General features: G+C 53.3%; 8 protein-coding genes across 8 annotated transcripts; 4 read left to right on the top strand and 4 right to left on the bottom strand.

Moving 5' to 3' along the window:
• Window positions 1–75: 75 nt before the first annotated feature.
• Window positions 76–2,981, bottom strand: B0T23DRAFT_450168 (Hus1-like protein-domain-containing protein; the record flags this gene model as incomplete). Its single annotated transcript, XM_062841078.1, has 3 exons — window positions 76–439; window positions 525–1,570; window positions 2,285–2,981. The coding sequence occupies 3 exons, from the start codon at window positions 2,979–2,981 to the stop codon at window positions 413–415; spliced, it is 1,770 nt and encodes a 589-aa protein (XP_062696983.1). The 3' UTR covers window positions 76–412.
• Window positions 2,982–3,457: 476 nt separating this feature from the next.
• Window positions 3,458–6,131, top strand: B0T23DRAFT_391965 (nuclear protein Es2-domain-containing protein; the record flags this gene model as incomplete). The annotated part of the gene is made up of 5 exons (XM_062837979.1): window positions 3,458–3,597; window positions 3,694–3,766; window positions 3,954–4,071; window positions 4,519–4,531; window positions 4,658–6,131. 5 exons carry the CDS (start codon window positions 3,458–3,460, stop codon window positions 6,129–6,131), a joined length of 1,818 nt encoding a protein of 605 aa, XP_062696984.1.
• A 362-nt stretch (window positions 6,132–6,493) lies between these two features.
• B0T23DRAFT_15857 (putative abc1 protein precursor) lies at window positions 6,494–9,353 on the top strand. Its single transcript, XM_062832682.1, has one exon. The coding sequence runs from the start codon at window positions 6,856–6,858 to the stop codon at window positions 9,184–9,186; it is 2,331 nt and encodes a 776-aa protein (XP_062696985.1). The 5' UTR covers window positions 6,494–6,855; the 3' UTR covers window positions 9,187–9,353.
• On the bottom strand, window positions 9,353–10,778 carry B0T23DRAFT_15861 (uncharacterized protein). The gene is made up of 2 exons (XM_062832684.1): window positions 10,384–10,778; window positions 9,353–10,296 (listed from the first exon to the last, which is right to left on the bottom strand). The coding sequence occupies exons 1-2, from the start codon at window positions 10,597–10,599 to the stop codon at window positions 9,520–9,522; spliced, it is 993 nt and encodes a 330-aa protein (XP_062696986.1). The 5' UTR covers window positions 10,600–10,778; the 3' UTR covers window positions 9,353–9,519.
• A 183-nt stretch (window positions 10,779–10,961) lies between these two features.
• B0T23DRAFT_369751 (uncharacterized protein) lies at window positions 10,962–13,262 on the top strand. The gene has a single exon (XM_062836542.1). The coding sequence runs from the start codon at window positions 11,125–11,127 to the stop codon at window positions 13,003–13,005; it is 1,881 nt and encodes a 626-aa protein (XP_062696987.1). The 5' UTR covers window positions 10,962–11,124; the 3' UTR covers window positions 13,006–13,262.
• A 163-nt stretch (window positions 13,263–13,425) lies between these two features.
• On the bottom strand, window positions 13,426–15,076 carry B0T23DRAFT_424829 (putative translation elongation factor eEF-1, gamma chain; the record flags this gene model as incomplete). The annotated part of the gene is made up of 4 exons (XM_062839871.1): window positions 13,426–14,389; window positions 14,447–14,495; window positions 14,765–14,951; window positions 15,047–15,076. The coding sequence occupies 4 exons, from the start codon at window positions 15,074–15,076 to the stop codon at window positions 13,426–13,428; spliced, it is 1,230 nt and encodes a 409-aa protein (XP_062696988.1).
• A 594-nt stretch (window positions 15,077–15,670) lies between these two features.
• B0T23DRAFT_15891 (ribosomal protein S5 domain 2-type protein) lies at window positions 15,671–17,209 on the top strand. Its single transcript, XM_062832695.1, has 2 exons — window positions 15,671–16,802; window positions 16,930–17,209. The coding sequence occupies exons 1-2, from the start codon at window positions 15,929–15,931 to the stop codon at window positions 17,019–17,021; spliced, it is 966 nt and encodes a 321-aa protein (XP_062696989.1). The 5' UTR covers window positions 15,671–15,928; the 3' UTR covers window positions 17,022–17,209.
• Window positions 17,210–20,837: 3,628 nt separating this feature from the next.
• On the bottom strand, window positions 20,838–23,298 carry B0T23DRAFT_391971 (uncharacterized protein; the record flags this gene model as incomplete). The annotated part of the gene is made up of 8 exons (XM_062837980.1): window positions 20,838–20,924; window positions 21,210–21,373; window positions 21,449–21,658; window positions 21,904–22,172; window positions 22,377–22,480; window positions 22,548–22,673; window positions 22,822–22,981; window positions 23,201–23,298. The coding sequence occupies 8 exons, from the start codon at window positions 23,296–23,298 to the stop codon at window positions 20,838–20,840; spliced, it is 1,218 nt and encodes a 405-aa protein (XP_062696990.1).
• Between the last annotated feature and the right edge of the window lie 463 nt (window positions 23,299–23,761).

Below are 23,761 nucleotides of genomic sequence, written 5' to 3' on the forward strand. Positions count from 1 at the left end.
TGGTATGGAGGGGCAGCTTGGTGGTGGTGGACAAGGTCCGAGGAGATGGGGATGAGATGTGAAGGGGCAAGTAGTAGCATGCTCAATTTACTACAGCTCGAGAAGATATGTGTTAAGTAAATATCTGGTCATGATTGTGATTCCCGACTCTCTGTTTACCTATTTGAGGATCATTGGTTTTTCTTCTTCTTTTTTGAATGCTTACGTTTGTTCTCCATTTATATGCATAGCATCGTGCATGACGCAGTGAATCGTGCGACTGTCCTTCATTGCAACTCCAGGCTTGTAACCCCAAGATGGCAAGCCTCATACAGCCTGCCTGTGTCCCTTCCCGTATCCCGTCCATAACGCCATGTGAAACTAAATCTTTCAGTCGGGTATAATAATAACTAGTAAACCTTTTCTGAAAGGATTACGTGTTGATAGATGAAACATAGTACTGTCATCACGGTAAACACGTTAGTCATAGTCCAGATTCCAGATAGATGGAGACAAAAAAGGAGAAAAAGAAAGAAAAAACTCACAGTAACAACATCATCTCCATCATCCCCTCCCCTTCCGGCCCCCACCCCCGGATAATCATCATCCGCCCTCCTCACATAGACATACAATATGAGCGCATGCTCGTGCGTAAAGCACGCAATCACCCTGCTCGCCTCCAGCCTGCCCACACTCAACACCCTTGACCAATCCTTCCCATCTACCCTGACCGTCGCCCACTTATCCGGCCCGGCTTCCCTGTATTTCGTGCTCGGATGCTCCTCAATCGGTATCGTCAGCACCGCCGGGTCCAGTTCGGGATTCTCAAGACAGCTGTCCCAGACACTCGTAATGTCCAGGGTATCGGCTATTAAGCGGAGACGCAAAGAGCCGTGCATGTTGGCTGAGAGTTCTAGTTTGGGATTCTGTGCTTCGCGTCTAGAGGAGGAGGAAGAGGAGGCAGCTGTAGTGATGGCCAGCTTGGTGAACCGGTCCGAAATCGCCTTGAGCTGTAACAAGGGGGGAAACATGATGTGCACGTCTGGCTCCCGCACTTTCGGCTGCATAATGGTCTCGACTGTGTCAGGGTGCAGGACCCGCACGGGGATGTCTTGCGTGATGACCTTTTCGCGCTCGCGTTTCATGGTTAGTTCGAGGGATTCTTGTGGGTAGAGGGAGTTTTCGGCGAAAGGGTCGTTGTCGTCGTTGTAGCTGCCCATTCGGTCGTCGTCGTTATTGTTGTTGTTGCTGTTATTCTTGTTTCGACGGGCGGCGGATGGAGCGTCCTTGGTCATTGTGTGGATGGTCATGGAGAGCATGGGGATGCCGTCGCGCTTGGTGAGACGCAAGCTAGCATGGTTGCTGTTGAGGGCGGATTTGAGAGCTCGTTGAAGCGGGCCGAGGGGAAGCTCCAGGTTGATGGTGTTGTTGGCTTCGTTGGATTGGATGTGGTAGCTGTCGAAGATGGTGTCGACGGAGAGGGAGGCCCACACCTGCGACCCGGTGTCGGGGATGACGGTAAACCTAACTGTATCATCATCGAGCCGGACCCAGGCGATCTTTTCTAAAGTGTTGAGGGCGGCTACAAGTTCTGGAATGGGGAAATATAAGTCAGAACCAGGCGAGTATGTGGTGAAGTGAAACGATAGGTATGGAGGCAGGCGACCTGGGACAGGGACTCACTCGAAAAGGTGCGGATATTTCTGAGTTCTGTCTTGAAGCGCATCTCTCCGATACTCGGTAACCAAGTCAATCCGACTCAATAAGAATACGTTCGAATGATAATAGTTGACAAAGGACTAAACTACCTAAGCAGCAAAGATTCGGGCGCGTCGCGTAAATTGATGAAGAAAAGGTTGAAGTAGTACTGTGTATGTTAAGATGCCGCCATTGACGGAAGGTGGGGATTTCCACTAGGTACACTAGGTTGATCACCCCGAGCCCTGCTAGCGCGGGGTTGCCGCCTATAGTACCCCTGTAAAATCCAACCAAGGCTCCATTTGTAGTGTACCTGCCCGCGACAACGTCACCACTGTCTTCAAGTTGACTCTTTAAATGTACAATCCCCCAGCCACTCTCATCTGAATCGTCCAACTAACGGGCCACTTCCATCTCAACGGAAGACAAGACAAGTTCACCCCGATACCGACGCCTGTGTATAAAGAAAGATGAAAGGATAGTAATTAGTACTCCATCCCAGGACAAGGTATGAGGTCCCTGAATGAACATCCGAGCTTTCACCTCTTTCCCTCTGCAGCAGACCATATTCCACACCCCTAACCAAGACTGGTTCAGGCCGTTTTACTTGTGGAGGAAGCCAAGGCTGTCAACGCCTGCCTATTCCACCACCACTCCCACTCATAATCCCTCGCGCCATTCCAACTGTCAAATCGAGTCTCTGGAAATTGAGCAATCACGTACTCCGACTCTAGATCGCTCCACCTGTCTATCGCTAGTGGTGAACTGAAGATCTTCTTCAACAGAAGCTTCCATTTCGATGTGCCTTGTCGTTTTCTGCCGTGCCTCGCGGCCACTACCCCATGCCCCCTAGCAATCATCTCCGTGCAATATGCGCAGTTGTATTGCATGGATGTCATGGCGAGGGCTCGGATCGTCTGTTTGTTGACCTTGGCGGCGTTATGGCTCTTAGTGACGAACAAGGCGGGCAGGACGGGGTGTCCACAGCCGTGGACGAGCGAGTATCGGCAGATGGGGCATTGCGGTCGATCGTAGGCCACCATCTGGATGTAGTGCTTGATGCAGTGGCTCCCAAACATGTGCCCGCACGGCAGAACACTCCACGTCTCGACGATGCCTTCTGAGCTGGGAGAGCCGATCTCTTCGTGGCAGATGGGGCACATCTTGTCTGCGGCATCTTCCTCTTCGGATTGCTCGACCTGCTTTTCTTTGACCTTCTCGGTCCAGCCAAAGTTCTTGCCTTTTGAGCCGAGCGATTTGGGGGAGACAGCCATGGCCCTGTGATCGAATAGTACTCGGCTCATGATGGCGTCGCGGATTGCTTCGGATAAGCCGTAGAGTTGGGAAAAGATCCAGAGAGATATAGCTATAAAAACTCTGCACAGAGGCTCAGCCAAGCGAAAGAAGATGAATGCAAGCATTTGGTGTAACGGTTTGTCACCAACAAGATGAGGTTGGCCGGTTGGGGGCAGGGGTCAGATGTTAAGGCTATATTGGAATGTCTCGCTGAGGTGGGCGTTGGCACGCGCGCATAAGAGGCTGAAGAGGGTGGGAAACAAGATCACCTCAACAAGACGACAAGAAAATAAAGCAAAATGGCAGGACCGCGATGTCGCAAAGATGATTGTTGTGGCTAACAAAACGAAACGTGAAGGTGTTTGGGGACGAAAAGCACTTTTCAGTAAAAAAGTAGTCTTTCTTACCTCGGGCAATGTCCTAGTTTCCCTTCAATGTTCTCTCTTGCAGCCGGCTTGTCTCTGTTAGTATGGGAAGTATCAGAATGAGTTCAAGTGTCGGGTTCGTGACACCGAATCTACGTCAAGGTCTGCGATCCTCGGCGTGCCGACTGCCTCGTTATGGGACAAAAGACAACAAGAAGAGTGCTCAAAGAGCCGAGGAGATGACAGTAGGAGTACTAATGTATGTCGAGAGTGTATCTGTGGTTGACTGCAGTTTACATCACACCCTACCAATGAGATAGTGTGCTTGAAGGTGCATAAACCGGGCAACAAACAGGAGGAAGACTCTGAAATCCTCCTTCTTTTGTCGTGATCAAGACCACAAGGCAGGCTCACGGACGGACGGTTGGGTCAGTCGTCCATAATTGGGTCGGCAACCACCACAACAAACCCCGGACTCAGCCAATCAAACAAACCAAGACCATCAGCATGATCAAGCCAGCCCGAACTGCTAGGCATCCGAAAAGTCAAGAAGACCATCCCACGTGCTGTTATACATAGATAAGCATAATTCTTCAAGGTTTGATATCTTGATAGCCTTCTGAAATCTTTCATTATATCATCCTAGACGATGATATGCGACGAGTCTCACATGCCCGTCTGTTCGACCTCATCCACATTACAACCTTGCATCAAATGATGCCGTGGAATGCAGGTAAGAACTCAACCATCCTTCATGACGGAAAGACGAGGTAAACAAGAGTGGCGACAGTGCCATGGCATTGTGTTATCAGCATCTTTCCATACTCCCAGAAGGAAAGTCGAATATTGCACATGTTCCAGACATGTCAACTACCTACCAACGATGAGGCACTGGTCCCAACAATGAAGTATCCTTGCCCGAGAACAACAGGAATCTCACGGGACATAATTGCCATAGCTTTTGTCTCTAGGCAAGGGACGAAATCCTTAACCGGAAACAGTAGCTCGAAAGAACTTTAAAGTAGAAAAAAAGAAGGGAGAGTTCCCTTGGAGTTCGCGATGACATGGGAAGGTGAACTTATTATAAATAGTAGTAAACTCAGTGGGGCCTCTATAGTAGTCCATACCTAGTGGAGCCCTTTTTACACTGTGTGATTCTGACAGTACTACACTGTATCAGGACGGGTGCGTCGGTGTGTCTTGGCAACCTAACAGTGCCTTCAAAGCACAAGCCAAGAATGATGGTCGCCTCCAAATAAATAATTACACCACGCGACCGACACCTCGCTCTATCCACGACAACGAACGACATTTCATAGGTACAACCACCCTCTCTGCCTGGGACACGAACTGGCCGACGCTTTGTCGGCAAATTCGTACCTTCAGTCTATCGATTTCAGCCGCTTCACCATGGCTTCTGAACCGCCGACGTCGACGGCGCTTGTCCGCAAGAGGACCGACACCGAGTTGATGCCACCGCCACCCCCTGCGAAAAAGATCAAACGGCCAAAGAGAGTCATCGATGAAGACAGCTATACCGACGCTCTGTCTCACATTATTGCCCGCGACTTCTTTCCGGGCCTACAACAAGCAGAATCACAGCGAGAGTATTTGGATGCGCTGGAATCAAAGGACCCAGAATGGATTTCAAGCGCCACCCAGCGTCTGCAGCAAGCAATGACTCCCGGACGACATCAAGCACCCAGCCGCTCGTTCCATCCTGCTCCCTCCGGCTCCGGTTCAGAAACGCCCATGGGCTACGCCGGCGACACCCCGATGAGTACGGTATCCTCGAGGACAGTGCAGGAAAAGAGCAAACTGGACACGAAAATGAGCCTAGGCGCATTCCAGGCGAAATACACTAGCGAGGACAATGAGAGTTTCTACAAGTTGTTGGATAAGCAAAACCAGAAGAGGGCAGAAAAGTACGCTTGGCTGTGGAACGGAAACAAGCTACCTTCCAAGCAACAACTCAAGCAACGGGAGGTGGAACAGAAGTTGCTCGAGAGCGGGAAGAGTCTGGTGGATGATGGTTTCAAGAAGGACCGTCTAGCGATCAAGAGCAAGGATGACGACCGACCAGCTGCCCCGGCACATTGGAAAGCAAAACCAAACAACGAACTGATGTTCGCACCCGAAGGTGTGGACGGGGTGTTGGAGACGCCGGCCGAGCGAGCGCAGAGAGAATCACGAGCCGAGCCGAAGAGGATCATTTACGAAAACACCAGAGTCCCGCAACCCTATGTGCCTCCCGAAGATAACCGATCAAGGGCTACATCACCGTCACTCTCGGATGTTAGGAATGCGATTGCGGGCAATCGACGTGCTTGCGATACAGAGACCAGCGTCGGAGGAGGTGGTGAGACACCACGGATCAACGGCTATGCATTTGTCGATGACGAAGAACCAGAGCCTCCGCGGAAAACGTCCAAAACACCACTTCCGGTGATCGATCTTGGTCCAGGTGATGCAACGCCAAACCCGTTTCACCTTCAGGAGCAAAGAAAGAAGGAGGCGCTACATCATCGTATGGTGGAGCGGATATCACAATCAAAGAGAACGTCAGCCAAGCTAGGACTGACTGGAAAGGTGGAGCGTACGCCTGTACCGAAATTCCCGAGCAGTCCCCGGGTTTCGGGTGGGTTGACGCCGGCTGCCCAAAGGTTATGGAGCAAGATTGGTAGCTCCGGAGGTCGGACTCCCAGCTCGCCGTTTAGTGGTGAGATTACAAGGACACCAAGGGCTGCTACGCCTAAAGTCAAGACATCTGGTTTGCGGAATCCGATGAAGTAAACAAATGAAGGGGGAGCGGGGAAGGATAGACGGATAAAATGATAAACGGAGGAGCGAGTTCTCTTAAGCAATATGATACCCAGACGACATGAGCGTCACACATAGAAGTTTGAAATTAGGTAGAGGTACTTGGAAGAAACATGACGGCTACTGAGCCGGTTAGGCGGTGTGTCGTTCTAGGACGAATTGGATTGGCTAGCAGAATGCTTGGGACTGAAACCAGGTCGGCCGTATTCCAAGTTGCAAGTTTACATTGTACATAATGTATACGCCCCAAGTTGTCAGCGATGAGTGGACGATGAAAGATGAGAGGAACATGAGAATGGGTAAGGGTTACATTACCAAGTTTCCGGGACGCTACCACGCTAGCAGGGGCCCCTGGACCGTTCTCACGATGCCGAGCCGATTCCAAAAATTTGCGGCTCGACTTCGGCAACGGCGTCCCTTCGGTCTTCCTCGCTCGTCACTACAAGTCACTTTAGCGCCCATCGTCCGCTATCTCCGGCACTTCACATCCACTACCAATCTCTTTATTTCTCCATACTCAGCCCTCACTCCGTCATTGCCTCGACCTACACTAAGTAGCTCCACTGGATTGGATGAGAGGATGCGATTGAGAGTGAAACCTTTCGTCCCATAATACGCCGCCTAATAACTCACTCATCCTTTCCTTTCGTTATTCTTTTCAACTACGTCATTGGTCTTGTCACATTCTATCCACAACATGAGATTTGCCGACTTGCTAGTAGACCTGGCTGCCGTGGCTAATGCCTCCCGCTCCGTTGCCGGCAAACACGTTGCGCTCCGGGCCAGCCAGATCGACAGATACACCAAGACGAGTAGTATTGCCAACCTTGCCAAGGATCTTGGGAGAAGCAAGCAACAGCAGCAGCAGCAGCAGCAGCAGCAACATTACCAACAACAGACACCGGAGTCGCAACAGCAGGAGCAGAGACAGCAGGATGTGGCTCAGAGTCAGAGTCAGCAACCAGAACAGGGGGCGCGGGTTCAAGAGGTCATTCAGGTGAAGGAAGAGGTGCCGGTTGAGCAGCCTTCAGCGTCGGTTGCTACCGAGCCCAAGATTCCCCCATCACCACTGGCATCCGAGGCCAGGGTGTCTGCCGCTACGCCAGAGCCTCCAAAGTCGACATCCAAACCGTTCACTCCTGCACCATGGGCAGACCGGAAACCCCTTCCTCAGCCCAGTCCCTTCCCCAGACCACCAAGAATCGGCGTCAAGAGCACAATACCGGGGATACCAGCCGACCTGGCAGCCCTGAAGGACGGGGCCAATAGTGAAGAGGCTGGCGTCGATCTCAGCAGCATCTTCATGACGAACAAGGGTTCCAAGATTTTGGAGGAGTTGAGCAAGGAGCCTACCGTTCCCGCAGTTGAGATCACCTCTGAGCCGGTTCCTGCCGTTGTCCCGGAACTTAAGACGACCGAGGTTGAGGTTGAGGTGGAGGAGGAAGTCCAGGTCACTCAGCCACCAGTCGAACAGGAATCAGTCCAGACGGTCGTTGAAGAGGCCAGACAGCCCAAGCCGGAAGAGAAGCCGACTCCGGTCGCGGAAGCCCCGGCGAGCACGCCAGCTCCTCCCCCGGCTGCCGTAAAGCCCACACCACAAGAGACAAAGGCAACTAAGCTTTCGCAAGAGGACGCAGACTTGGTTGCCGAGCTCACAGGCTCGCCTCTCCCAGCCTCTACCCGCCACGAACTCCGCGAGTCCAAGGTCCCAGCCTCCCGCATCAGCAGACTATGGAACTACGGCGGTCTCGCCGCCGGAATGATGGCCGGCGCTATCGGCGAAGGGTTCAGCCGAGCCATCGGCGGCGGCAGCTCCGGGTCCGTCATGCTCAGCCCGGGAAACGTCGAGCGGCTGGTCTCCCGTCTTTCTCGGATGCGTGGCGCCGCCCTCAAGCTGGGGCAGATGATGTCGATTCAAGACTCCAAGATGCTCCCACCCACGATCCAGGAGGTCTTCCAGCGCGTTCAAGATCGAGCCGACTACATGCCGGCCTGGCAGCGCGACCGGGTTTTGGTCTCCAACCTGGGCGCCGACTGGCGCTCGCTGTTCGACGAGTTCGAAGAGAAACCCATCGCGGCCGCCTCCATTGGCCAAGTCCACCGCGCCACGCTCAAGTCCAACGGCGCCCGCGTCGCCGTCAAGATCCAATTCCCCGGCGTCGCTGACTCCATCAACTCGGACCTCGACAACCTCGCCATCCTGCTGGCCGCCACCAAGCTTCTCCCCAAAGGCCTGTATCTGAACAAGACCATCGACAATGCGCGCACCGAGCTGGCGTGGGAATGCGATTACTTAAGGGAAGCCGAGTGCGGCGCCCGTTACAGGGAACTCCTTGCCGCGGGTGGGCAAGAAGACGCCGTCTTCGCCGTCCCGCACATCTACTCGGAAGCCTCAGGCAAGCAAGTCCTTACCATGGAGTGGATGGACGGCGTGGGCGTCACGCGCGTCAAGGACTTCACGCAGGAACAAAAGGACTGGATCGGCACCCAGATCTTGCGCCTCTGTCTGCGCGAGATCACCGAGTTCAAGTTTATGCAGACGGATCCCAACTGGACCAACTTCTTGTACAACCCCGAAAAACAACGGCTGGAGCTGCTCGACTTTGGCGCTAGCCGAGAATACCCGGAGGAGTTCATCTCGCTGTATATCCGCCTGCTCGAAGCGGCGTCGCGGGGTGATCGCCCTGCGGTCAAGTCCCTTTCTGAAGAGCTGGGGTATCTGACGGGTCATGAGAGTAGAGCGATGCTGGAGGCGCATATCACTAGTGTCGTTACACTGGCTGAGCCGTTCCTGCAGAGTGCGCCGGAGGTGTATGATTTCAGAAATCAGACGATTACGGAGAGGGTCAAGGCGCAGATCCCCGTCATGATTCATGAGAGGCTGGCGCCGCCGCCGGAGGAGACGTATAGCTTGCACAGGAAGCTCAGTGGGGCGTTTTTGTTGTGCGCGAGGCTGGGGAGTAGAGTCAAGTGTAGGGAGATGTTTGAGAAGGCTTTGGAGAAGACGGAGTATTTCGGGAAGAAGTGAGTGAGGTGTATGTATGATACTACAGCGGCTGGGAGTCGGGCTGGTAGGGATAGATCTGGAGGGTTAAAGCAGAGTTTCTGCAAGTGATTCTTTCTTCTTTCCCGTACATCTCGGCCAAAAGTTCTCTGGTATAGGGAATCTACCGAGTAAGATCACTTCAAAAAGCATAGCCAGCACCTGTGGGGTGATTTGTACAATAGATGTGAATATTACCATCCCAACCTTTTGCGCGCCTTCTTCATGTATCAGTCCGTGACACCTAGGTATGTCTCCAATGCAGCCATTTATAGTATACCCCCAGTGTTTCATGCAAGCAATAATCCACCCTTTCCTTTACCTATCCTCAGCCGTCCGTCTCGCCAACGGCAACGCCTTCTTCTCCTTGCCTGCAATCTTCTTCCTCTTGCGCTCAATCGCCTTATCGACCTGGCTCTTCTTCATGCTCGCGAACTGTTCCACAAGCAGCTGCTTCTTCTGCTCTGACTTCTTCAAGTAGAAAGGCGTCTTACCCTGCTTGATAAGCTCCTTCTCCTTCTTCTTGTGCTCCGACAACAGCTCGCGCTCCTTATCCTTGCGGGCGCGCGCCTTCTTCTTGCTCTCCATCGACAGGAGCGCCCGCTGCAGCTCTTCCTTTTCGTTGGCATCTTTCGTCTTCTTGATCGCCATCCGCAGCTGCTTCATCTCGTCCTCCTGGTAATCGTCCAGGAACGAGTAGGCTTTGCGCGCCTTGATCTCGTCTACTACGCTTTTACCGGAGCTGCCGCCGATGCCGGGGGGCGCGAACCGTGGGTCCCGGGACTTGGGCTTGGCGGGCTCGTTGGCGAGAAAGTCGCGACGCCGAGAGACGGGTTTTTTGGAGGTCATCTCGACGGGCGCGTGCTTGTTGGTGCGGTGGTGCTTCTCGACTTTGGCCTTCATGCCCTTTTCGATCTCGGTCTTCCAGTTGGGCTCTTCTTTCTCTTCGTCATCGGAGCCGTCCTCATCGCCGCCCTTCTTCTTCTTCTTTTTCTTCAGTGCGCCGAGAGAGGCTTGGGCTCGGGCGAGAGCACCGAATGAGAGCTGCGAGGCGTCGATGCCGGCGCCGCTGTGCTCTGAGGGTGCGTCGGAATCCTGTTATTGGGCATTAGTCGTAGTTTTTGAAATGATAGTATTGTTTTCTTTTTTGCCGTTTTGAAGAAAACAAAAAAATTCCCTTACATCGTCACTGCCTGGTTCACTGCCCTCCTCAATCTCTTCATCCTCCTCCTCCTCGGTGTCGCTGCCTGTGTGAAAGCCGCCGCCTTCTTCCTCACTAGGGGCCTCATCTGAGCTCCCCTCCACATCCGAGTCGGGCTCGGCTTCAAATCTCGGGCGAACACGTCTCTGGAGCTTAGCACCCAGCGTAGGGGGAGCTTTTCGCTTAACCGCCGGCATTTCTTGCTCTTTTCGGGACCAAAATTTCGTCCTTTATAAGTTCTATCCTGTCTCTGGTTGCGGTGACAAGTTCGTTGTGCGTTTAATTTGAGATGGTCACCCTTTTACGAGGGAACAAACAGCAGCGGGTGAAGAAAAGGTATGAGTGAAGTCACATGGATATGTGTAGTTGGTTGTCGAATTGGCGTTGAAAGTTCTGCCGCCTGCGAGTAAAGCTACATTGCCCCGCTTTAACGGGTTTTCTCGCAGTATGATTGGCTAAAGTCCTAACCGATATTTTGCCCGTCCCCTGAAAAGCACAGAGGCCGCAAACGGGGCGTACAACATCACTGCTTAGAAAAGTGCAACATCTCACTGAGTTGTTTGGAGGTCCAGGAACACGGCTTATTGGATATTTATTACCGCACATCTTCCTCAACAGCTGTGGCCTACAGCTGAATGCGAGCCGGGTCGACTCCAAGCACCTTGGAGCCAAGTGGTCTGTAGCGGCACCTTTTGCACCGGCCTCGTCTTTTCATCTCAAGGATGATGATGAACAAATTACGAATATTCAACACACCAGGTCGCTTTCGTCTCACAAAGGACTGGCAACAATTGCCAACTACACCATTATTGCCTTACTTGCCTCGCAATAAACATTTCAACACATTTAAACCGTTCTTGGCCAGCCAACCTTCGACGAGGTGCATTCATACGGCTGAAGACAGTTTTGAGGCGGATAAACTGTGCTCTGCGTTTGGCGTACAACACCTGGCCAAGAAGAGAACCGCTCAATCAAACGAGACATTACCAGGCCCCTCAGAACCGTCTCACCAGGCGGCTGGAGAACAGGACAGGGTGGGTTCCGCTGGAAAGGTTCAAAGGGACAGCAACAACGAGAACAAAAAGCAGGAGCAAAGGAGGTGTCAAAGGTTGGGTCAACAACACCAAAACAAACCACAACAACAACAGCAACAGCCTCGTGACAATCTTAAGGCACAAACACGGCAAACAGTGGACCAAATGGATCCCAATCACTTCGGCTACCAGCCGGGTTACCCGCCAATATGGCAGGGGGAGTTTGTTCAGCAGCAGCAACAACAACAACAATATCAATACCAAAACCAACAGCACTTTCCTCAGCAAGAGCAATATGGCATGGGATATGCGCCGCCCCCAAATATCGGCTATGGCTTCATCCCTCCTACTCATCTCAACGCCTTCGCCCCAGGAATGACCATACCGCATTGGCAACAACCTCTGCCGCCGTTCTACTCGGGAGCAGGAACACGAAGTTACCACACCAACACCAACAACAGGCCCCAAGTTCCTCAGCCCGCTGATTACTATCGCTCCAGGAGTCCCGGACCCTACTCACGAGCAAGACAATACAGCAATAGCAACAACAACACCTACACCAACAACACACACCCAGACTTTTATCGCCCCAGGAGTCCTGGACCTTACCCACGAGGAAGACGAGGACAGTACAACAACAGCAACAATAACATCAATAACCACCATAGCCAGCAACAGCAAATACCACCCACCTCCAGACCCTCTCATCCCCCCAAGCTCAACAAGAAGGCCAAAGCCCGCGAAGCAGCAGCCCGCGAAGCCTTAGCCCAAGCCCAACGCACCACCATGATGCCCGCATCATCCTCTTTCATCCCGCCGCAAGGAGGCACCCCGCGAGAAGCCCGGGACCCCATCGTGCCTCCCTCGCGCGCCTCAGGCGGTGTCCCCGAGCCCAGCCATGCCTACAAGATACGGGCCTCCTTCCTCGCTCGAGAGGTCCCCCAGCCGCGTCCGATTCTGGTGGTGATCGACCTGAACGGCACGCTCTTGCACCGGCCCAGCCGCAAGCGGCCCTCCAAATTCGTCGAGCGGCCCTTTGCCAGGGACTTTTTGAAATACTGCATCGACACGTTCAAGGTGGTGATCTGGTCCAGCGCCCGGCCGCAGAACGTGGAGATGATGTGCCAGCAGCTGTTGACGGAGGAGCAGTTGGGCAAAGTGGTGGCGATCTGGGCACGGGACAAGTTCGGGCTGACGCAGGCAGACTTTAACACGCGGGTGCAGTGCTACAAGCGGTTGACGATGCTGTGGGACGATCCGACGGTGGCGGCGTCAAACCCGGAGGGAGAGCCGTGGAATCAGGGCAATACGGTGCTGATTGACGACAGCGCGGAAAAGGCGAGGAGCGAGCCGTATAACTGCATTACGCTGCCGGAATTTGTGGGAGATTTGAACGAGAAGCCGGAGGTGCTGCCGATGGTGCGTGAATATCTTAACAGTCTAGCCCACCAGGCGGACATCAGCACTTATATCAGGGTGAAGCCATTCAACATCAGCGAGGATAGCAGCGGGGCTGTAACTGGAGACGAGGGCGTTGCTCTCGCTTCTACTCCAGCTGCGGCTCAATAGGAATGTTCAGGATAGAGCATAGGGAATAATGGGATGGGAGTTTTCGGTTGGACATGGTCATACCCGGTAGACTAGACTGGTTACAGCGAATACGACTTTGAAATGAGGATAACGTTCACGGAACATGCATGGTTCACCACACTTGATTATGCATTTACAGGAAGGGAATAGCAATTGGCCATGAAAACAACTTTTATCGGAGATTTCGACAGGTTACTAGCATCTACTGAAGACTCATTCATCGGCGACGACTATCCATCAGCGAGCGATACACATGAGCTCATGAGAAAAAGGGGCAAAAACGGCTTGTCCTTTGAAACCCATCAATATTTGTTCATCAAGTCATCATAAAATCCCGTAGTCTAGTAAACTCCTGTTGGTATAACCTCCTTCCTTAAATTAATTTGTTCGTGGTATCGTTTATTTGAAGACCTTGCCGGAGGCGTGGGGGTACTCCTTGCCGTTGACAAGGGCGGGCTTGTCCCAGGACCACTCAGCCTCGACGAAAGCGCGATCCTCAGGGTTCTGGGGGTCGAGCTTGGTGAACTCGTAGCTCTCATAATCGGGAGCGACGTCGAAGACGGGCTTCCAGTCATCGCCACGGATGACGAAGGCACCCTGGATGACGGAGTCGTTGTTGGTGCCATAGACGGAGGCGCAGCCGAAGAGGTACTTGCGAGAAGCCTCAAGACGGTTGTTGAAGCCACCAATCAAGTTGTTAGACATGAAGGTGAGGGTGAGCTCATCGTTGTACTTGTAGTTGACCTTCCAGATGGAGTACTCAGTGAAGGGAACGTTCTCCCAGAACCACTTGAGGGCCTCGGGGGTGTCAACGTTGGAGTACTGGCGCTTCCACTCGTCGAGGGGGAAAGAGGCACGGGGAAGGGCCTCAAGGGGGTGCTTGGGCTTGGGGGCCTCAGCGGGCTCCTCAGCGGCAGCGGCGGGAGCAGCAGCGGGCTTGGGGGCGGCGGCGGGCTTAGGGGCCTCAGCCTTCTTGGGGGCGACGTTGGTCAACTTGGGGGTATCAAGGAGAGCGAAGGGAGGAGCAACGGCCGAGTAGATGGGCTGGTTGTAGACAGTGGTGTACCAACGGGTGACGTTGGGGTACTGCTCGCGCCAGGCCTTGTCGAAGAAGAACTCGAAGCCGCGGGCAATGATGCCAGTGGCGAAGAGATCGGCAAGGGTGATGCGCTCGCCAACAAGGAAGGTGTTGTTCTTGAGGTGGGCCTCAGCGACAGAGATGGCCTTGAGGGCAGTAGCCTGAGCGTCCTCAACAGCCTTCTTGTTGTAGGGAGCCTTGCCAAGGAGAGGGCGGTACCAGCCAGCAAGGGGGGGAAGGACCTCGGTGTTGAAGAAAGAGAGCCACTTCAGGATGGAGGCATAGCTGAACCACGCGTTAGCAGGTGATTGCACAGGTTTGAATGCTCGACCATAAACTTACTCCTGCTTGGTCTTGCCGAGGAGAGTGGTCTTCTCGTTCTGGGAAGCGACTGTTGTCCGTTAGCCATGACTGTCCAATCAAGATACGTGGCAATTGCAAGAGGACAAAGAGTGAGTTCGACAATCAGAAGTTAGAACCAAGTCAACACCGTATTTCAGATAGGGATAACTGTTTGAAAAATGTCTCGGTCATCAGGTCGAAGGGGCAAGGGGTTGTGCGCTAGCACATCAGAGGGTATCTGGCGTAAAGTTGATGCGTGTTTCAAAGTGCGGGGCAGGGCAGTCTTGCTTGACGCCCAATATATTCTGTCAAACGTACCATAGATGGCGATGGCGATGCACTCGAAGAGAGTGTAGCCGTCGGCACCGACGAAGGTGGGGACCTTGCCGAGAGGGTTGACCTTCTTGTACTCCTCGATGGCAGCCTCGAGGTCGACCTTGACAACCTCGAGGTCGAGGTTGTTGGCCTTCGCGACAGCCAAGATGGCCGTGGAGCGGGGGTTCGCCTAGTGAGCAGAATCTGTTAGAATGTCGGCGCTCGTCCGCAGGCGCCCGCCGTGTCAAGACGAGCGCCGCAATCTGTGAATTCTGCTCATCTTACCTCGTAGGTGTAAAGCTTTCCGAAGGCCATCTTTGATGATTTGATCAATGATGAGGAAAGATGGGTTTGGGAAGAAGAGGGGTGACGGGGAAGCAAATAAAAAGGGATCTGTGCGATGGATGATGTGGATGGGAAGACACAGAGGAAATTTTATCTGTGGTGGGGCATGCGTGCGGCCACGGCAGTGGCGGGGAAATTGCCTGTGCTGCTGAGCCTGCATCCCGTTCTGGCAGCTGGGTTGCTTCCCCTCACATCAGAACCTCGCAGCGCTGGAACTCGACAGAATGCATGAGAGAGCTCAGTACCTTAACCGCCCGCCGGCCCGTTGGCGGCTGTGGAAGGCTGCCCAGATAGGGATTCCATTGAGATGGTCTGCTTTCGGCCAGTGATTCACAGTTCCGCTGTCTGTGCTTTCAGTTCGTTCCCTCGTGCCATGCCTTGTTGGCTGCCAGGCTTCCAGCCCAGGAAACAAGGTGCCGCTTGATTGCCGGGCGTTTTGTCTTATCTGCCTGCCGGGGGGAATGCAGGTGGTCCCCCTGTCGGGGCCGCGTGCGTGGAGGGGAAGGTGACGGGAGCCCAGGCGAGGTGAGTGCGGTGCTTGAGTGGGAAGCATGCGTGGGTGGTCCGAGCTCCCATTTCCGCTTGCCGGGTGGAAAAATCCTCTTGCGAATTGTTCCGCCGCGGGACGGCCCACGACGCGCAGACGGGACCCGGAGTCCGGACCTGATTGACCACTGCCCGCGCTGGACCTGCCCTCGCCCCCGACAGCCCCAAAGATACCCATCGGCGAGCCGACCACACCTCGACCCCCGATCTTACTCCTCTCCCGATTCAGAGCCCTCGGGGCCCGATAATGTACGAGAGGTGAACAGCCGCTTATGAATGATGGCATCTCTTAGACACAGCATTACCAATGCTCTTCGGAGCTCCCGCCAGGGCTGTTCCAAGTCGGCGCAATGGCAGTCGCTTGACCAGCAATTCGGCGCTTTGCGCATCAGCTCCCTTGCGTCTTCCAGCTCGAGGTCCCTGTCCACCCACGCCCACGACCACAACCCGAACGTAGATGGCCAATTCATCGCCGCCCCTGCGCTCAGCATAGACAACTTCAAACTCCATCCCTATGCCCGCGCCGTCCCCGTGTCGCCCTCGTACTTCACCCGGACGCCCCGGTTCTACGACAACTATCTTTCCCTAGAAAAGCTCATGGAGGAGTACGAAGACCTTCCTGTCATCCCCGCGACCGCCGTCGAGCGCGTGGCCTGGAAGACGCTCGAGGATATCAGGAAAGAGCTCGGCGAGCAGGTTAAGGCATCCGAGTTCGCAAGGTGTCTGGCTCTCGTCAAACGGCTCAACTCGATCCACCCCGACCTTAAGCCACAAGAGATCAAGGATGTGCTCGACAGCTTCAGGCGCAATGTACAACCCTTTACAAATGTCGCCAAACCGATCCCGATCGACCAGTTTGGCCGCGCTTGTGGAGTCGGCAAGAGAAAGGCCTCGAGTGCTCGGGCCTTCGTGGTGGAGGGTACCGGCGAGGTTCTGGTCAACGGCAAGACCTTGGCTGAGTACTTTGGGCGGGTTCACGATCGCGAGAGCGCTGTTTGGGCTTTGCGCGCAACAAATCGCATTGACAAGTACAACGTCTGGGTCAAGGTGGAGGGTGGTGGTACCACGGGTCAGGCGGAGGCCATTACGCTGGCTATCGCAAAGGCCTTGCTGGCTCATGAGCCTGCTCTGAAGCCGGCATTAAGAAGGGGTAAGCTTCGCACTACATCACACACGTCTTGGCTTTCTATGACTGTGCCTCACCATACGGGCTTTTGCGGTATGGTAGGTAGGGATGATGCACCTTTGCTAACGAGTCCCTCTTTCTCTTACTGTAGCCGGATGTGTCACACGCGACCCGAGGAAGGTCGAAAGAAAGAAGCACGGCCATGTCAAGGCCAGAAAGATGCCTACCTGGGTCAAGAGATAATCGTCCTCCTGCTACAGTTTGTGGTATTATTGGATGGGTTTCGTTTTTGGGGGGGCATTGTGAATATGCTGCCTCAGTTTCGGTTTATGCACGAACGACCAGTCAAATGGAGCGATGCTTTTTTTCCCCACCAGCGCAGCATCACAGCTCCTTTCTTTCTGGGAAGCATTTTCTCTCATGTGCGTACTCTATATGTGGATATGCATGTGAGTGTCCGTCTCGCTTGGGGCCTCGCCTGGGCCTAGCAAGTTCAGCACAGGTCGATCTCAAGCAAGCACGCGTGTACTTGTACAGGAAGGGTTCAACAAACCGTGTCAGGGGGGCCGGCACGACCTTGTTGTGTGTGTATAATACAATTTATGTGTGTGCTGGGGGGTTACAATGGTTCTTTTGCTATGGAAAAAAGGTATGCAAACCGATTCGACGCCTTGCCTCTTCGACCGGCATCACTGCAACTTTGACATGGATTTTGTTTATGATGGGTTGACTGATTCGTGCGACTACAAGTCATGAACCATCCGGGGGTTACATCCAATGTGTAAGAGGCATGCCGAACAACTCCCATCTCCCAGATTAGGTGGGAACGATACGCACTGCAAGGCACATGTGGGTTAGCCGCGCTGTCAGAACCGCGTTTTCTGAACTTCAGATTCCGTTCCCGTGGCGGCAGAGTGCAATCCGTGTGAAGCATCCTCGCCCGAGGGCCCTGGGGACTGTAAGGATCCTATAAGATGGTGTTTGGTAACCATGTCATGCTTTATTATTGTCCCAAGTCCCACCATTCTCATTATGCTTGACCCGTAATGAGGTCGGAATAGGTAGTCAGAGGTCCATACCAGTGCTCACGTTCGCATTCGTATATAAGTGGCCTATGTAGTATGAGGTGGTCGAGAGTATGCTCCCTTTGACCTGGATAATCATGGCAAAATCGCCCAGATTAGTGCATGTAATTGATGCCAGATGAACGCGTTGGGAGACTTTTGGCAGCTGATGAGTCTTCTGCGTGTCCCGTTTCGTCTGAAATCGCTACTTGATGGTGTCGTTACATAACGATGGTTTTATGGAAGCTGCACAATATTTCTGCGATATGACGGGAGAGGTTGAGGATGAAGTCGTCAACAACCGGTCCACAGACACACACACACACACTTGGCTGTGGTGGTCTATTGAGTTGTTGTCATGGACGAACATGCTTCTATAAGCTGTTTCGAAGTCGGATGTGACATTTTAGGGGTTCGATCTTATCCAATGACATTTTAAGTGGACAGTTTGTTTCTGGTCTAACTGTCATTGAGCAGACAACCCAGGAGTTGTTGTTTCTCCTTATACATGCAATAGTCAGGATCGCTTCAGTGTGTTTTGATGACATGCTCAACGGCAATCCTGATCAACCCATTGTGTGGGCTGATAAATCTACCTCTACGCTACCCACACCAAAGACGTAACTTATATACACCAAGTCTTTGGTGACCCCGCTACGCCGCAAGGTAAAGGATGAAAAGTGCGAAGAAATCACGAATCGCTGGAGTCATTCATGATACTGTTTAGAAGGCCAAAATGCGTTTAGGAGTTTAGACGCGTAACCCAAGGCTTGGGCAACGGAGGAAATGAGGGCTGCTTCGTGATCCGTCATGCGAATGGCCGCTGTCCTGTAGGATAAAGTCTGGTCCTGTGAGCGCGTTCGCTACCTATCTCCCGTATTCGGAATGCAGCTGGAATTTGGATTTGGAGTTGCCGTTCGATGCTCTTGATGCTCGAGAGTGACTAGCACCTTGATATGAGACTTAGGAATCGAGATTTTTACTTCGTTCCTTCAAGTGAACTTATGTCCGATCTTGGCCTCGAGGCCAGGATGGCCCGTGCGGCCAAGTATTTTGCTGCGACTTTGTGGGCATCGTGGATTCATGTCAGTCAGATAGTGGACTTATTAGCCTTGGTCCCGGGAGGGGGAAAACAAAACGATGCATCGATGGGCTGGTGTTACTCGGTATATCTTTAGATTATGCGAGTGTAAGCGCTTGAACTGCTGCTAAATGGAGTGCATGACCATTGTAAAGACCCAAGGAAACGTAAGTGGATGCTGTCACGACGATGGACCTACACTACTGCATAGACGGATTATTTATCGTTCGAGCTGATAACTAGGTACTGGCCAACAATTCGTCTTGTGAGTGGAAACGTAGTGGCTCGATTGCGACAGGTCACAACTAGTTGATGTGAGCGGAAACATCATGATTGCCAAAGAAATTGACTCAGTGAAGAGGAACGGAGGGAATTTGGTGATGCCTTCTCATAGAGGTCATCGGCGTAGCAGATACGCGTAACTGTCCGGATTTCCAAACAGTCGTGAAATTGGAGAAGTTGATCGGTTCATGGTTTGAATTTGGCCGCTCTGTTCGATTGGTAATCGCGTTCGTACCGTAACTTGTACCATAAGCACAATCGGAACGGTATTTCGTTTGCCATGCCTGTGAATCCAAATTCGAATCCGTGTTCAGCAAAACTCAGTTCTCTAGACGTGTAGAGCCCGGTTGAGCTGTCGAGTAGTTGCCAACCGGAGCTTCCCCCCGTGTAATTTGGCAACACAAAAGAGAGATTCTGAGATTCGCTTACTTTCTCCGAAGAGTTGCGATCCGGGATCTGCGCACCTGGGTGTGTTTTGAGGATTAGTGTAGGTTGTCATTCACACAGGCTTGTTGGCATGCCAGCAACGCACGCTGCAAGCCGTATAGGCAATTAGGATCTAGGACCGAGACAGAGAGCAGTCAGCTGGCGTTGTGATGGAAATTCGACCACATTGAGCGCGTGACCGTAGCGCAAGATAACTAAGCCCACTGTCATCCACAGAGGCAAAAAGCTAGGCATTTCGAGTCCACCGACAGCAACGGCGAAGAAGACATCGGGAACAACGGAAACATAACAAATCAAGCGAAGCCGGAGCGAAACACAACATCGCGACCAGCAGAGGATGTCCGGGGTTGCCAGATCGGATGGCTTCTGGCAGGACTCGGCGGCGGCGATGAAGTCGACATAATTTCGGGCGGCGATATAGGCCGACCTATGGGCAGGTAAATTATAGTAGAGGTGTGTAGGTGAACAAGCCCGGGCAGCCAATGGATCCGATTTCACATGAAGTCAAAGCTGTGCGCCGGAGCTTCGTTTCTCAACGGCCGAACCTGACCGACCCCTTAAATCTCTTCGCATGCACCCAAGACACGACGAAGCCAATTGCGCAGCAGACGAAAGTTGAATTGCAGGCCTGTTGCAGAATGTACGCGTCGGCGACCAGCAATGGAAAAACAAGGAGATGGACCTCTGAAGACCAAGATTCAAAAAATCTCAAATGTCCGTGTCATTGATTGCGGATTCGAGGTCATCGACGCCAGGGCAGCAACGGAAATCTCTTATGTACTGAGCTTGATGAGGCAGGGAAGAAAGTGAAAGGATCGAATGAAAATACAGTAGAAACCCCTGCAAATGCATCCTCTAGGAACTGCATATACGCTAGTTACTGCATAAGATCTGGCTGGCAGAATTAATCTCCAGCTACAACTGCATAACTGCATACTGCATACTGATTTCGGACAATTCTTGGTGCATATGCACTTATAGGCTCCGTCCTGGGTAGAGAAATCTGCAGTACAGGGTCAGATTTTAGCGTTTCGGCCTCTAGCTGGCTGCCGATTTAGGCCTAGCGCCATTTTAGAAACTGCATATCCGCCATTTAGTGCATAAGTTTTCTGGCGCAAGATTGTATGCAAAATCAGGGGGCGATACTGTAGGAGTAAATCGCTCGGCTTTTGAGCTTTCAGCCAATCATGTTGCAAAGACGATCGACCTGATCGCGACACCACGTCGACGGACTTCGAGTTTGGCGTATACAGTGCACGGTCCGTACAAAAACTAACGAGAAAACAGGTAACAGTACAGTGCAGTTGTCCGGCTAATCCATGGGCGCAGCGCCGTAACCCCGCCGCCATGTGCGCAAGCTCGATGGACCTAGCACGCAAACCTCAGCTAGCATCGAGGTACCGGTACGAGCTTTCCGGCTAGCGGTCCCAGACAGGCCCCAGGGGACGGTCCCAAGGAAAACGACAGGCACCGCGTCTGATTTGCCCTTGCGTCGAATTCTGGAGCGGTCGAACGAAGGAGCCTTCTCCAGAGCAACGCAACGAGAACGCAACCCACCACAAGTTTTTGACAGGGATTAACCTCGCAGTGGTCCGGCAGAGCTGGGCCTCCGTTTGACGACATTCTTCGACGCGAGTGGACGCCGAGCGGACGGCCCCCCCCCTGGCTGGCGATACTCTTAACTCGACGACATGGATCCCCCATCTTGACGCGCAGGAATCCTTTTGTGAAAACAGATACGCCAGCAGTACATGCTACCAGCCTGCAGCAAGCGCGGTACCGGTACCTCTTCCTACCTGCCTCTCTGCCTGCCCTCTCTGGTGCCCCAGATACACCCAAAGCTGTCCACCGCTGTCCACCGCTGTCCACCGCCAAAGTGGAGCTTCCAGGCCGCCGGAGGATCATCCCATACCAAAAATCATAGAGGTAGTCCATCATCTGTACTGCCGTTTCGTTGACGCCGCCTTCGATGCCGTTGCTGCTGCTGCTGCTGCAGGTAAGCATGCCTGGCATCAAAGCTCGTCATGGAACAAATTTTCCTATCCAAACGTTCGGTCAGTCAGTGGGGTCGGTGGCTACAGAGCGAGCGGGATCTGGGCGAGTCCCGTCTGGATCGAAGGTCGTTTACCACAGGATTGGCTGTTGGTGGGAGAAGTCAGGCTCGGAAGTACCGTGGGCTGGAGTATTGGATGGCAGAATGGCCATCACTGTTAACTCCATGAAATCGATATTGGTCCATATTTCCAGTTACCACCATCGCCATCACCACCACCACCACCACTACCACCGCCGCCGCCGCCGCCGCCGCCCCTTGGTTTCTTCTGTGCTCCTGCTGCCTCGGTGAGTGCCGGGCGGTTGCCGACCAGCTGGAGCCGAATCGGAAGTCCTTGGGCCTTGTCCTCCCTCTTCACTTTGGAGTAGCGTTGATGGCCAATAATGAGGCCCGAACGGCATCGACCTTTCACCCGGAGCCATTGTGCTGTTTCTGATTCGCGATCCTTGTCAGCCCAAAACAAATTGCTTTTTCAGATTAGTGGCGGCTGAGACTGAAACATAACCATTCTTTCTGGTTCCAACCTGGGGCCCGGGAACCTGTAGCATGACGCCCAACCAAGCATGGCCAACAAGGTACCAAGGGACATGATGAGGTTGTCTCAAGAATCAAACAGAAGGCGGAGTGTTGCGGGAGCGAACATTAACGAAAGCACAAGGCCCCCCGCGTACCTGCACACGAGCTCGCGCCACCAGCCCGACCTTACTGGCCGCAGAGTAATAGGCAGGCAATGGCAGTCATCTCCTGCAAGGCGTGACGCAGGAGATGCATGGTGCTAGAGGCGTCCGTTCGTTAGTTCACGCTACGCATGACTAGTGTACCTGGGGATAGGTCCTCAATACCTGGATGTACCTTTTTCTGTCCGGGCACAACCCGGAAGCAACGACGATGGCGGCGGATAACGGACAACGGGTACCACACGGAGTCAGGTCGCCGAACCAGAAACCAATTGGCAGGATGAGGGTCATCTACGAACGAATCAGGTCGAGCCAAACGGCTCGAACCGCTCAAGGGTGATCAGTTCGTTTGATCATTACATGGCAATACGCAGTGCTGGGAAGCTGTGACGGGATGGCCGGGTAGCCAAAGTTTCATGCAAATCACAGAGTACCTTACAGGTACAGGTGAACGCGTAGGTTCCCTGTCTTTCCTGGATCCCTCTTCGTGTCGTGAAGCTTGTCGGTGGCCTGGAACACCCAGCTCGCCGACAAAATGGTTCGTCTGGTTAATTCCGATCAAAGTGACAGCTGCCACGCACCAATTCCGCACCACAACCCTACCTTACATAACACCTTAACTAGCACACTAGGCAGGGTCATGTATGGACAGATCAGATTTTCTGGTACTGCAACCACAGCAATGCAGTGGTTGTCCAGCATGCCGATTAAGTAGTGTACTTGGCTCCGTTTATGCTAGGCACAACTGGGTCAGACACTCAGAATACGATACAGGGCATCCATGTTCAGCGTGATCAGCGATCGACCTGGCTGCTTACCGGACTTGATCCTGCCGTTTGAACAGTATTCCACGCTGTCTTCTTCCGGATCTGGCACTGGCGTCCAGAGCTTGGGTTTTCCCGTTGGGCAGGCGCATTGCAGGCCTTAACAGACACTGCGTACCTGCCATGTACCTCAAACGAACCTGCCTAATGTCTCGGTCAACTGGACGTGATGATTTTGTCTTCCAACCTCAGACAAGCTTCGACCTTTGCTTCTCCCAGACTCTACTTGCACTGTTGTACATTGTTTCCTTTACCGGAACAACCAAAGGCGTACAGTCGTCTCTTGGCTGCGTGCTAGGCCTTCTTGGGTGCCCTCTCCAATACCGTTTTCTTCATCTCGCGCTATGAGGTACCATACCCGATACGGCTCTCTCTCAGCTCCAATGTCTTCCCCTAGGCTCATCGGCCTGCCCAACCACGTACAACATCCTTACCTCTGGCGGTACACCAAGGCCAGCATTTCATGCCACCGGTTCCACCGGGCCCTTGCACGTTCAACCTTTATCTGTCATTTTATTCTTCAAATCCTTACCAAGCCCAGCTTCCACTGCCCGC

Source organism: Neurospora hispaniola (genome assembly GCF_033458365.1).
Source record: "Neurospora hispaniola strain FGSC 10403 chromosome Unknown B0T23scaffold_1, whole genome shotgun sequence".
Lineage (NCBI taxonomy): Eukaryota > Fungi > Ascomycota > Sordariomycetes > Sordariales > Sordariaceae > Neurospora > Neurospora hispaniola.

Coding starts and splice junctions, on each gene's coding strand:
- B0T23DRAFT_15891 (XM_062832695.1), top strand. CDS start 15,929: ATGATGGCATCTCTTAGACACAGCATTACCAATGCTCTTCGGAGCTCC. Junction 16,803..16,929: donor GAAGCCGGCATTAAGAAGGG/GTAAGCTTCGCA, acceptor CTCTTACTGTAG/CCGGATGTGTCACACGCGAC.
- B0T23DRAFT_15861 (XM_062832684.1), bottom strand. CDS start 10,599: ATGCCGGCGGTTAAGCGAAAAGCTCCCCCTACGCTGGGTGCTAAGCTC. Junction 10,297..10,383: donor GTGAACCAGGCAGTGACGAT/GTAAGGGAATTT, acceptor GCCCAATAACAG/GATTCCGACGCACCCTCAGA.
- B0T23DRAFT_369751 (XM_062836542.1), top strand. CDS start 11,125: ATGATGATGAACAAATTACGAATATTCAACACACCAGGTCGCTTTCGT.
- B0T23DRAFT_15857 (XM_062832682.1), top strand. CDS start 6,856: ATGAGATTTGCCGACTTGCTAGTAGACCTGGCTGCCGTGGCTAATGCC.